This window comes from Xiphias gladius, chromosome 17, assembly GCF_016859285.1.
Source record: "Xiphias gladius isolate SHS-SW01 ecotype Sanya breed wild chromosome 17, ASM1685928v1, whole genome shotgun sequence".
In the NCBI taxonomy this organism is placed as follows: Eukaryota; Metazoa; Chordata; class Actinopteri; order Istiophoriformes; family Xiphiidae; genus Xiphias; species Xiphias gladius.
In genome coordinates this window covers 6,971,002-6,985,157 of record NC_053416.1, presented here as the reverse complement: position 1 = coordinate 6,985,157, position 14,156 = coordinate 6,971,002, and the positions used below count along the sequence as shown (strand labels likewise).

The 14,156-nt window shown below is 40.3% G+C and overlaps 1 protein-coding gene across 1 annotated transcript in view; it reads left to right on the top strand.

Moving 5' to 3' along the window:
* mtnr1bb (melatonin receptor 1Bb) overlaps positions 1-13,425 on the top strand; it is a 30,892-nt gene extending 17,467 nt beyond the window's left edge. Inside the window, exons 2-4 of the mRNA XM_040150934.1 lie at positions 11,846-11,964; positions 12,082-12,426; positions 12,785-13,425. Coding sequence (XP_040006868.1) covers positions 11,962-11,964; positions 12,082-12,426; positions 12,785-13,201 — 765 coding nt within the window. The 5' untranslated portion in view covers positions 11,846-11,961 and the 3' untranslated portion in view covers positions 13,202-13,425. The remainder of the gene's footprint in view (positions 1-11,845; positions 11,965-12,081; positions 12,427-12,784) is intronic.
* The last annotated feature ends 731 nt before the right edge of the window (positions 13,426-14,156 follow it).

The following is a 14,156-nucleotide window of genomic DNA, read 5'->3' as shown; positions in this document are numbered from 1 at the left end:
CTCTTGTTAAAGAGTAACAGTTTAAAAATACTTGCTGACCTCCCAGGGTTGAAGTGTTGCAGTTGTGGAGCAGGGATAGAGGCGATAGAGTACACAGGATGCGGAGGGGGATCAGAGGCGTATCAGATTTGAAACTTTTTTCAGCTCTGTGTTAAGTTGCTCTTTGAAGTTGGAGGTAAGCGTGTGAACTGAGATTGTCCTCGTCGGAAAAATAACAGCATCGCCCGCTTGTTGAAATGCTCAACATGACCAGTGTTTACAAGCGACCTCTAATGACAGGTCAGACAGACTTAAGCACCCTCATCATTCATGTAACCGAGGCAGCGGGTATGCCGAAAAAGAGCGCTCCAGCCCCAAAAAAAAAACAAAAACCAAAACAAACAAAAAAAAACGTAGGGTCGTCCGACACAGAAATGTTGAACCAGGCTCAACTTTTGCTGGACCGCAACGTGACAATATCCGCTACGGAAAGTGCACAGCCGGTATTTCTACTGTTTACCTGGTAATCTTTGCAACAAAAGATGTAAGGATTGCCAACATAATAACTTTCCAGAGTTGTAAAATCCCACAATAAAAGTATTATAGGTATTATACCACTCCACAGGGGTACTATAAACTTGTGTTTTGTCATCTGTAAGACTTTAAACTCAGGAATCTATTACTCAAACTGCAGTCCCGGGACCCGATTACATTGTTTCACAGGTACCTAAAACAGCACCCCCCCTTCAAAGCATTGTTTGATGCAGAGGTAAAAGTGGGTGTAGTGTGAAACTTTCATAGCATTGCAAAATCTCTTAGGCGGGAGTTTGTGTGGTTGGATGTGAAAAGTGTCTCACTTTGACACCACTGACCGTGCTTTGCATCCTGCCCCCTTGCTCACAGCTAATGCCGGCTTCCCTCAGCCACAACCACTATCGTTTCATGACCTTAACAAAGACTGTTTTTGCGTTCAAGTTACGTACGCCGTGGCAGATCAGAAAATGCTTTATTGGCCCAAATATAAGATAAACCCCGACTATATAATAAATTACTAAGGCAGAGGGTTGACCAAATTGAAGGTCAGACAAACAAATAATAACAAGGCAGTTAGATAGCGACAAGGAGGACAGGAATAATGAATAAAACGAATCCCCGAACATTTAATTGAATTAAATGTACTTAAAATGCAGTACACATTTTATCTTATCGGCCTTTGTAATTCAATTTTACCATCTCAGCATTAACTTGTTTTGTTTTTTTTTTAAATTTACCTACTCCCTATGCAAAAGTTACACGTCCTTGTTTTAGCTGGTTCGATTTGAGCCCTAACTTCCAGGTACCATACAACCCTCAAATCTAAAGGACTCGTCACATCTCTGACTGGGTGAACTGCTGCATATATCTAATTAAAATGTAATCTCAGGGCTGTTTATACCAATTAATTGAGCCAGGATCAGGTAGGAACCATCTAGAAATGTACTTATTAAATCAGAGATTCAAAATATATATTTTTTACTTTTTGATATTTGGTTAGGAGGCAAATATTGGGTCTCTCCAAACTGATTAACGTTACAAACAAGGCACTGCTCGAGAGGATAGCGATGCCGTTGCCAACTCTTATCCACATGCTGTGTCTTAGGATGCCATGTTACCTGTGGCTGTCGTCTAAGGTTTCCAGCTTCCAACTTTGCCTGCTGCAGCTTTACAGTTTTTTTTTTTTTTTTCCTTTCTGGAAAAAAACCAGACACTTAAAAACACATTTGGATGTACCGTAGGCTACATTTGTCCTCGCTTCTGCAGAAAATCTAAGCTTATGAGAGGGTAAAGTTTACCGTACTGTACAGTAACTGCCTGAGGTGATAGCTGCTATTCAGTTACGGCATCATATTGTTAACTCTGTATAGGATCAGACTCAAACTTTGCTGGTACTTCTCTTCTTTTTTTTTTTTTTTTTTTAATATGGAATGTCAAGAGAGTCATAAAGTTCATCTTCTTCACATAGCAGTAGCCAGACTTGGTTCCAATCCATTTCAAACTTGGAACACGGCCTGACCATCCACATTGCTGTCTCGGTGCGTGTCCGGCCTCTTTTCCTCTCAGGGAAGTGCAATCATCCTCTAAAAACAAGGTGGGGAAAAAAATTGGTTAGGGGATCGTTAGGGAGCAAAGAAGGAGCGTTAATGGGTCACCTCGTTCAAAACTACTACTCGTTGGTTGAGAAAAATGTGAGGAGCAACTGAGTGAACAGAAAAAAGAAAAAGAAAAAAAGAACAGACAGCGGTGAATGTGGTAGGAAGGTTTACCTTCCTTTCCCTTGTGGGGTCACCTGGGCCAAACTGACACTGATATGTATGACCGGGCAGTCGGCAGGGCAGTGGAGTGAAGAAGCTGCTGGCATGAAGAATCTCCACCACAGACAGACGTTTCTCTGTGTACTGAGGATAGGGCTCTGATGTATAGTGGTGATGACAAGATTTTTTATTGCCTTGCCCACAAAACTTTGAGAAAATGTCTTACGCTTTTATCCTGTGCTCTGTCATCAGCTTATTCTCCCTTCTCTTCTGCTGATGCTAAAAATCCCATCCTCTGCTGACCTTTAATCTCCTTTTTTTTTTTTTTTTTTTCCTAATTTTCCATTTCCTGTTGACAGCTTTGTTCATTCATCTCTGCAGACTGAGTCGGATATTGCCTTTTATTTTTTCTCTTTGTGTCATGTTCTTCCATTTAACACACTGAAGAAATGACCAGAGGTGACAGCTTCATTATAAAATAACAGGGCTTTTAATTGTCCCGACCATGTCTTGTATAAATTGTATTATTTGCCCATGTTAAATGAGATTTGCTGTTCACTTTTAACATAGCCTTTTCTACATGAAAGTGCAGCTTTTCTCATCCCCGAGCACTTCTCCCTCCACATCACTCCCTTCTGAACTCAGTCCCTATCCCTGTCATTATTCTTTTACCATATCTTACCTTTTTTTTTTTTTTTTTTTTTTTTTTTTGCTCCCCGTTCCACTGAAAACAAATTTAAATGCAAACAAGGCAAATCTGCCTGAAACGTCCTCAGACTCTTTTATAAAAAAGCAAATGAGAGGAAATCTCTTGCAATCTCTTCCCCTATGGCATTGCTTACAGACACAGAGGGAAAGTGCACCAAATTTCATTTCTGGTTCTAAGTTTGTTTATTACAGTAATCATTTATGCACTCCTTTGACAAAGAAGATTAAGTTTCAGAATACATTTCCATATGCAGATATGTTCCTGTGAATAACCTTGTGAAGAGCTCTCCGAACTTCACTCCTTCTTAGAAACATCCAATCTATCAATTAGGCAAAAAAAAAAAGGGAAAAAAAAACAAAATAGCAAACAAAGCAGCAGTGTAAAAAATACTGTTTACTATGCAAGTTTGTTGTTTTCTCCTTCAATGGGAGCAGCCAAAAAGGCTGCTACTGCAATTTAAACTCAATACTGCGTGTACGCTTTCATCTGGAAATTCAAATAATTCAAGGTCTCTGAACAGTTGGTTGTCCAAATTACACCCTATTCCCTTCTGGATAAATTAAGGTGGTAATAGTGTAATCTAAATATAGTTTACACTGCTCTAGACCATGAAACAAGATTACCACATTTAAGCTTAGGCTCCCATCTATGAATAATTATGAATTGTGATCATCATCGTAATCCATGGCTTAGTGAACAGATGGTTCAAAATTCCTCACAGGTGCGTCAGCATGCAACTGTGTGCTCCCCACATGTGAAGCACTTGTTTGCTGCTCTGTCATCTGCGTGCTGCTCCCCATCAAGCTGATGGCAAAGAGGATGAGGCAGCCAGCTACTGCTCTCTCTCTCTCTCTCTCTCTCTCTCTCTCTCTCTCTCTCACTCTCACACACACACACACACACACACACACACACACACACACACACACACAGACCCAGATTTCCTGGGTTCATGCCAAAGCAGTGTAGGGATCGCCGCTTATCCAGTCCTCATGCATTAGCAGCACGGCATGGTCAGAGAAGTCATAAACAGCTACTGTATCTATCACTGAAGGTATTTCCCTTTTCATTTTTGTTGATAATTAAGCTTTTTCTCAGCAGTGCTGATACATGTCCATTTGATGTGTGTTTGAGTAAAAAAAAAAAAAAGAAAACCTCAGAACAATTCACTTCTTTATCGCTTTCTTGTCCATTTAACAGTAAGTTTCGCAATTATATCTCTTAATATTCATTCGACAAATTTGACATTGTGTATAAAAACGACTTTCTTCACATTACTCTCACATTCTCGTATAAACATACTGTAACTGCACTTCCATTCATTTCCCTGGTAAACAATGCTTTAACATAAACAATGAAATATTCACTAAATTTTGCAAAAACCTCCTGAAGTCTGGTTAAGTACTCAATTATGCCTGAGTAGGAGCCTCGGAACAGCTGTACAGCTAAAGGAGATTATACAATGCCTGTTATTTCTCATGTGATGTGGTGGCGTGGAAGTGCAGTGTAACAGTTGGTCATTTAATGGGTCAGGTATTTCACAGCTTGGACATTGTGGAGTTTGCCTTCTTAAAAGAAAGCATGGCTTTGACGGCTGTGTGATATTTGCCCGAATAATTTAAAGCTCAGTTACATGTAGCTGAACTGTCACGGATCCAGATATGCTGAACTGTGTTGAAGGTGACCGAGTTTGACATTTAAGCTGAAAATGAAGTTCCCATAATTATCAGGAAAACCTTTATTCACGGTCATTTCTGAGTCTGCAGAGAACTTTTTCTTAAGGATTTTGAGTTATGAACAGATGTGTTATGAACAGATGTGAATAACTTGACCGAATTGGACGTCAATTTAAAAATAACTGTGACAAACATTTCTAGAAAACATTTGACAAGCTGTGTTTTTTTCTCTATGTCTGCCTTCATTGATTAACTGTGATTGGTATTGAACAGATTTATTCAAAATAGGTCTCAATTAGCAAGTGCAGTTGCTGGAGCATACATTTTAAGAAACCCATATAAAAATTTTAATAGTTAATGAGCCAAAACTCGAGCAGTAATTTTTAAAAAGGTCTATTATTGATGTAGTTGCTCAAATTAACCGTGCTCCTACTTTATAATTAACTTTGTCCCTAGCACATGGAGGCATATGAAAGCAAGATTAAAAAAATAAATAAATAAATAAAACTCATGCCGCCAGAACAAGAACATGCAGTGGATAGAACAACTACAAAAAGTAATATCTTTATATGATCGTTAGCATAAAAAGAGAGAGGGATAGAGATTATGAACATGAACAATTCTTCTGTATGGAATAAGTAACAGGCATTTTGAAAGAACTAGTAAAGTAGGGTTTTGTTGTGTATATGGAAGGTAAAGTTTGAGTCTCAAACCTCCTCCCTGTAAAGACTGCAGTAGCCTGAGGGGGAGATCATAGCACAGGCAGCGTGATCTTTTTTTGCCCCGTGGCTGTTTATTGTATTCCTTATATGTGTCTTATCTTTGCTGACTAATTTATGTGTTGAAGTGGGACACGGCCTGTCCACGCACACAAAGCAGCAAGTAATGAACATCAGTCTACCCAGACCGAAAAGATCGTGTCTCCTTTATCACATTTATAGGAGCTCTGTAATGAAAGGAGCACAGTATTGAGGTTTTTAAAAAGGTACAGATGTCGTCCCCCTCTTCCTTGCACAGTGGGTTCTTTCACCTTGCTGCAAACATCCAATCTACATTCAAATACACTGGAAAAAATGACGAAGTACAGGATCATGAAGTCTCATCAGACGAAGGCTGAAGATGCCACGGTGCATCTATCCTGACCCCATGCATAATTAATTCTTCACAAATTTTTTTTCTAATCGACATACATATTTGTTGGTTGTGACTGATGTGTATACTGAATGCTGTGACTTTTCAAATGGTTGTCCCCATTTGATGTCGGGATTTTTTTTTTAGTCATCCATTGCAAGACAGAGAGGCAGGCACAGGCATAACTAGGCATGCCTATCACTGTTAGGGGATTATTACACTGATACTGGAATTCCCTGGTGAATATATATCATTCTGTATTTCCGTAATATGCTCATTAACTATAACTTCTCAATCACTGAAATGTCATGCAAATATTTACCCTTAATCCTACATTTTTAGGGAAAATACTGTTCGATCATTTCCCTGCTGTTTTAACAGTACACTTATTTTTGTATTTGAAATGGGCATTTATTTATTTATTTATTGTGCATGTTTTTGGGACGTTTTTTAGGATGCCGATGCTGCTCTGTTGGTCGGTTGATTGCTCCACTTTAGTTCAAACTAAAATATCTCAACAACTAAGGATGGATAGCCATGATTACTGATTTTTATGATCCTTGACTTCTCTTCTTGTGCCACCATGAGATCCAGATTTGTACTTTTTGTGAAATGTCTCAACAGCAAATGGACGGACTGCTGTGAAATTTGGTACAGACATTCATGACCCCCAGAGGATGAATTCTGAAATCTTTGGTGATCTCTTAACTTTTCATCTAATGGTTTCATGAGGTCAAACTTGTAATTGGTCCAATACACTATTGTATGTGGACCACTTACGGTCCACATACCTGCAAAACTAATGTCATTCCCATCTGCCTCGGCTGTACCAGTGCTAATTGCCAAATGTTAGCATGCTAACATGCTAAACTAATATGCTGAACCTGGTAAACATTATACCTTCTTAACATTGTCATTGTGAGCATGTTAGAATGCTATTGTTAGCATTTAGCCGTCCGGCCTCGCAGAGCTGCTGTGGCTGTAAACTCTTATTCTTGCTCCTCAACCAGTTCTTGAAGAAACGTGTGAATGTACAAACTTTATGAAAGTTGTGTAAAAAATGCTGTAGTAAGACTATTTTGCCTCAAAAGTCAACAGAGTCAAACTGTTCAAGCTGCTGATGTTAGATTCAAGCCCAGTCTTTAATAGCTGATCAACCTAAATATGTATGTAACATAGACATTTGTGCATGTTTTATTAATTGTTTTAACCTAACTTTTTTAGACTACATATTAAATGAAAAAAATATCCTATAACGTTGTTAGTGTTTTGATATACCATTCTGATATGGTGAAGGAATATAGAGCCATTGTTTATTGCATGTTGTGTCAATAAAGTTACAATGAACAAGGGGAATATAAAGATATAGGTTTTTCAAATAGGACACCAGGTCTAACAGTAATTTCATACTAGTGTAGAAAAAGTACATCGTTTTAGCAAGATGCCTTCATCATAGAACCAATCTTTTTATTCCGGAAAAATACCCTGTGCATTATTTTCAGTGTGCTTCAAAACACTTTCTTTTCTTTTCCCTCTAGTTTTGTACAGTAGCATTCGTCATTGGCATTAACATCTGGCGCAAGAAATAAGCGTGCTGTGATAGTTTGCTTTGATTTGGCCCAAGGGATTGTTGGACATGGATCCTAATAGTTCCAAATCATAAAAGTGGCACATTTCTCTTTCTGTTAAGTGATGCCAATTTAGCAATTTTGTTGCTAGATTTAGCAACTTTTCAAACTACCCTGGCAATTTTTTTTTCTCAAAAAGGCACCTAGCAACAAATTTAGCTACTTTTAAAATTTATTTAGAACTTTTAGCATCTTTTTAAAAGTAAGTAAAATGCTAAAATACACAGATTTTCCATCTAAATGACACAAATCAATTTTATTTGTCATGTCTTCAGTCAGAACGTATGGTTTGTCTGCCTGGCTGCAAAAGTCCATTGTGAGTGATATCAGCAGTAGTGACGGCTCAGCTCAATAGCCAGGCACAGGCAGCAGCATCAATCATCGTTGGCTGACTGCAGCAGCAGTAGCATAGGTTCGACGAAACAAACTGAATTTTTTTCGGCAAAATCACTTAAACAAATTCAGTTCAGGATACAATTGTTCAGTTAGGAAGTCACAATTTAAAAATAAAAAAATATATGGAATTTCCTCCACAAAGTAGCATTAACAATCTGAAAAGAGCTAAGCCTTCAGTAACGTTACTACATGCTAGTGCACTCACTGCAGACAAAAATGAAGCTACTCTTGAAAAAGGTTTTCAACATTTGATTTAGAGACACGTGCATTTCTCTAGTGGTTTGTTTACTACACATACTTGATATGTTTAAATAGTTCAACAAACACGTTTAAAATCCAGTGATTGCAGTTGGTCATAACTGCAGATCACCCCTGCAGATCACCAAAGTGGCTACCAATACCTTGGCTACCAATTGAGCCTGCGCTAACTCGTATATTGAGCCAGTGGGAAGAGCAGACTGCGCTTTGAGTTGACCAAGGTCAGTGAGCATTGCTGGCGGATCTGCTCTCACCATGTACATGGACAAGACCAACTATGTTGACCTCAGATTTCTTAAAATCAATCTTGTCCAAACAAACAGACAAGTTGGAGTGAAGTCATTTGAGGGAGAGCAAACAGATTCTGTCAAGCTCTCAGCAGTCTGGTACAGTTCTTAATATCAATTTGCAACAGAGTATTCAACCTTATAGCAAAAATTTATGTCGTGAAGGATGCCATTGATTGACATCTTAGTCCATGACCATAGCACAGGACAAAAAGGTAATTGGAAGACGGCTCATCAATGACATTGTTGCTTAACGCAAGTAGCTGCAAGCAAGGTTCCCAGACAACCTAGACGCCTTGCAACACATGGCTTTGTTCAGTGTTAAGGAAACACTAAAGCACAATAAAGGCAACACTGCAATTATTAAAGTAGCTGAGCTACAGGGTCACCAGGCCCCGAACAATTGACAAAATTGTTCCCCAGTGAAGAAACATCCATCTGTTTAGGATGGACTCAACTGAAAATAAAGTCCAGGCCCTCTCCTTGCCACACTCAAATGTTCACCCAGATGAATGTGGTCAAGTCAAAGTTAAGAAATAGAATCTCACTGCACAATCTCAACTCCATGCTCCTGGTGCGGTACGGACTGAAGCTGGCTGGTGATACCTGTTACCAGCATAAACTGACGAGCGAAGTTCTGCAGCAGTTTGGCACCACAGCAGCGTACAGCTTTAAGGCCAACCTCGTCCTCCTCTGCTGGTTCCAGGTCAGTGACGATGCAAATGGACAGTGAAAATGAAGAGCATTTCTTTGCCAATCTATGATTCATCATATTTCATATGCAAGGAGTGGACTTTTTTTTGCAACTGGCGGAGTAACACAGCTGTTGATGGCGTTGTGCACTGCAGTGTGAGCGAGAACAGTGCCAGTGTCCGGAGGAAAGCATTGAGCAGTTAGCCAAGAAGGACAAGAGCCGGAGAGAGCTGTAGAGAGTTGCCCAGCGAACCCATCATATTTGAGTTAAGTTGCTAGCTGCAATGGCTCAATAAGATGGCATATATCATATACCTTGTTTTTAGCTTTTACCAATAATTGTTGATCACTTAGGTAGCATGTTAATTAGCAATACCGCTTAAAACTGTAATTGTACAGAATGTGTACTTTTACCTGTTAATAAGAAAACAAATAAAATGTAATTGTTAAATAACTCAGTGTGTTGTGTTTAAAAATAAAAATAGCTGATCATAAAAAATGTAGTGTTTTTATTACTTTGTGATAATAAACAAATAAATGTAACAAATTTCAAATTATATTTTTCACCAATTTGCCAGTCAATTTGAATAATGTCATTGTGTGTTCTGTGTAATGATGCCGTTTCCTGTATTTGCTAAATGACATTTGATGTAGTCAATTAGCAACTTTTAGCAACAAATAAACCTGCCGGTAGCAATTTCAATCAAATTAGTTGGCAACGCTGTTTCTGTTTCTCGTGTTACACTTCTTCTTGGAAAGTGCTCTGACTCATGCATTTGTTGTACTTAATCACAGTTTATTTGATTAGTGTAGAACGTGTTCAGAACATTAATAATGCGGTGACTTGGAAATACACATTTTAAGGTGGAAACTATGGTGGCCCTGTGAGCTTAACGCACTGCAATTTAAGAAAGCGCGTGCAAATAGACGAAACACAAGTAAAGTAAGAAAACATTAATGTGACAACACAAAGACAAAGTGAGAAAAGTACTAAAGTGAGAAAACACAATTATATACAGACATGAGCTGCAAATACAGAAAACAAAACCGTATAAAGAAAACGCAATCAAATACTGAAGTGCTACAGGGTTAACAGCAGAGTTAAGAGCAGATATCTGGAATAGTATCCAAATCATGAAATTATTTCTTTATTCATTTTATTTTATTCGCCTGAAGAATATCAGTTGATGTGGTCTTGACTTGGTTATGACCAGCCACATCCCCTCTTTTCCTCTTTATCATGAGCAGAGCGTTCTTTGCTGTAGCACTCTGACATTTTAATGATGGAGCAGAGGAGTCCAAAGTGATTTCTCCACAAAAAGAGGGGGACTAACGTCCTTGTACAGGAGGTGCGGAATTGCAGTCTCCACTTTGTGTATCATGGTGCAGAGGGACAGTTCTAGGTTAATGGTTCACACCTTGTGGCTTCAGGATGTGGAATACTGTATTTAAAAAAAGAAATGTGTAGAAAACTGTTCATGCTTATTATTGCTATAAATAAAAGTGGTGGTGCATTTTTCACAATGCACTTTTGACATGGTTTGAGCAGATGGATTACACAAGACACGGCAAGTACCGACAAGAAGACACGTAGGAGTGAGGCCTCCCTCCCTCTTAAGTTCACACCACCAAGGTTTGGGGTCCCCACAGTACTTATCTTCCCGACGAATACAGTGTGAATGACTGTGAATGCAGCCCTGCAAATGACCTCTGCAGGTGTTTGTAGGTGAAACACGAGGTGAGCCAGAAGATACGAGACTCAGATGGTGCAAGACAGTAAGTCTTGTCAATGCTCTGCCCTATCATATCTGGAGCTATCTTCACAATAGCCATCTGGGTTGTTTTTGACAAACAAGCCAGAAACAGGGCAGGATCCTACACCTCTAAGTAAAGTACCTACTTAGTCAGAGAATTGTGTATCAAATCATTATATATGGCTGGATTTTGTGAACTAAGACCACTTTTTGCATTCAGCTATGAATCGGCTAGATGAGAAAGGCTCTGCATGCCCCAGATTCGCAGAAGCTCAAGTGCTGCGTCCACACACTTGTCCTTCTACCCAGTCAGAAAAACAGGGACTGGCATTCCCGATAAAACTTTGTCTTAGGGCTAGGCAATCGGCTGTGGGGCAGAGGCCTGGAACCTTTGGTATGTGATCTTGGCCCACTCGGTCAACAATCCCACCAAGCCAGACATGCTGAGATAGGCCCCCTAGCGCACTGAAAACTGCATCCCCATGCACCAGTGTAGTGTTTGCCCGAGTAGAAAAAAATGCAATGTAAACTGCATTCTCTGACTGCTTAACTCACATTAGGTCATTCTCGGAGAAACGATAATTTAATCAAGGAGTGCGTAGCAATTTCAATTGCATTATTGTTAGCCATGAGGATATCACATCATAGGTGAATACTGGAGGCTGATTTTGCAATACAATGTCAGCCTTGAAGAACTGGGATATGAATGTAGTAATTATAAATGCAAACCATGTGGGCACTTTAGATGTATTACCATAAAAAGTGGATAGACACTACTCCTGCCGGCGATGGCAATGAGCCACCAGGGTTGAATGTCCTTATCCTGACTGGCTGAGCACATGCAGGCAGATTCATAGTGTTGAGAGGGGAAGATGAGTGGTGAAGCCATCACAGCCACATTTAAGGATGAATCCAGTGTTAATAGAACAGTATAATTATGGTGCCTCCGGGGTAATAAATCACGTCACTTAATGCAACCAGACAGCAAGTTAATGTAAAATATATTTAGTACTGAGACTGTCTCTCTGTGTCTTCCTCTCCAGGTAATGTGTTTGTGGTGAGTTTGGCATTTGCTGACCTTGTGGTAGCCTTTTACCCCTACCCCCTGGTTCTCTATGCTCTCTTCCATGACGGATGGGCGCTGGGAAACACACAATGCATGGTAAGACCACGTCACATCAGTAACAGCATGTTTCAGTTTACTACCGCTACAAAACCGCTAACCCCACTCCCAACTACAGCCTGTCACAAATACCCCGCTCTCTTTCGTTCCATTCAGGTCAGTGGTTTCCTTATGGGGCTGAGTGTCATCGGTTCCATTTTCAACATCACTGGGATTGCAGTGAACAGATACTGCTACATCTGTCACTCATTCTCCTACAGTCGGCTGTACAGCTATCGCAACACTCTTCTGTTTGTTGCCTTAATTTGGCTGCTAACAGTAGTGGCCATTGTCCCCAATTTCTTCGTCGGTTCCCTGCGCTACGACCCGCGGGTCTACTCCTGCACCTTCGCCCAGAATGTCAGCAGCTCCTACACAGTGGCGGTAGTGGTGGTTCACTTCCTGGTTCCCATTGCAGTAGTTACCTTCTGTTACCTCCGCATCTGGGTACTTGTGATTCAGGTCAGTCTCCTGCATCTGCGCATGGTCATTTATGTCTTTACAGGCACACGGAGGGTATAATGGTGGGACTTTTTGAATAGAATAATAACACCAACCAAATATGCCTGGAAACATGCCGTCAGGTTTGACTAGGACAGACCCCCCATGGGCCAAACAATAACATAATCCATTAGTCTTTCAGAGTTCATCCACATTGGACCTGTAATGTAGAAAATATGGTCATGCCAAGTTTTGGAATTGTGACCCGTCTGTGTTTTGTTTGTCTGTATGTGAGTGAAACGGTGACTCCAGAGAGAAAGTAGCCTTCTGGTATCGTTCAAAGTCTAACTCCCATTTTGTGTGTTTTCATCCTGTCCAGGTGCGACGTAAAGTTAAGACTGAGGAGAGCCCTCGCCTCAGACCAAGTGACTTGCGGAATTTCATCACCATGTTTGTGGTCTTTGTGCTGTTTGCCATCTGCTGGGCCCCACTTAACCTGATTGGCCTGGCGGTGGCGATAGATCCGTCCCGCGTGGCCCCCCGTATCCCCGAGTGGCTTTTTGTGGTCAGCTACTTCATGGCCTACTTCAATAGCTGTCTGAATGCCATCATCTATGGCTTACTCAACAGGAACTTCAGGAACGAGTACAAACGCATTGTCACCTCGGTCTGGGTGACCCGGCTTTTTGTGACGGAGACTTCACGAGCCGCCACGGACGGCAGGAGCATGAAGAGCAAGCAGTCGCCGCCACACAACAACAACGAGTCCCTCAGAGATCGCATAAACAAAGAATGATATCTGGATCCTTACATGGTAACGCCTGTTTTTTCGTGACATCGAGACGGCTGTGCAGCTAAGCAGTGTCAAGTAACAGATGAAACTGGAACACATGGCTTGCTTTTCTATTGGCATGACATCAGTCATCAGCGTGCGGGTGAACATGTTTACATGTGTAGATGTTTTTAATTTTTAAAGTTTGGAGAAAGTTAAGAAGAATTAAAGAATGATGGTATATATAACTAATATACTGAGTTCTTGAAAGTTGATTGTTTGAAGGGTTGACTCAACATTTTGCTAAAATGCTTAGTAAGGATGATTTAACTTGACTAATGACTAATTCAGCATTAACAGAGCAAGCATTTTAGATACGTTACATCTTGTGAGAACAGAGCCATGCGTTGCAGTTTCATGGTGTTCTTACTCTAAAATCAATCTGAATGGTACTTTAATATTACATTAAAATGTAATATCCTTTAATGTCTGCTGCTGTAGACTCTTAGACCTATTTCACAAAACTGGGTAACCGCCGGTAGACGTACACCTCTCTTTAGTAACTTCAGAAGCCTCAAAACAGTGCAACTCGCCTCACCTAAATGCTAGATTAGCAGAAGAGGAGACGACGTCAGTCTGTCTGTAATGTACATTCTGATGGGGCTCGACATGGTGACAGTGAAGTGGTCAGAAGTGCACGCTAAGCCCAAACATGGCGGCGGCAGCAAATAGCCCATGCCGCCTGGTCTGACCCTCCTGCACTGCAAAGAACAAGAAACGAAAACTTAGTAATAAACGTAACGAATTCATTCAGGAAACTAGGTCACTGATGGATGACACAAAGCAAGGTGTGAGCAACACTAGCACCATACCAAGACCTGTCAATTAATAAGGTTGTTTAAGATTTTAAAAGTCTCAAAAACAAATGGTGCTTGTGATGTAGCAGGTGGAGGACACTTAAATATCTACTATTGCTGCT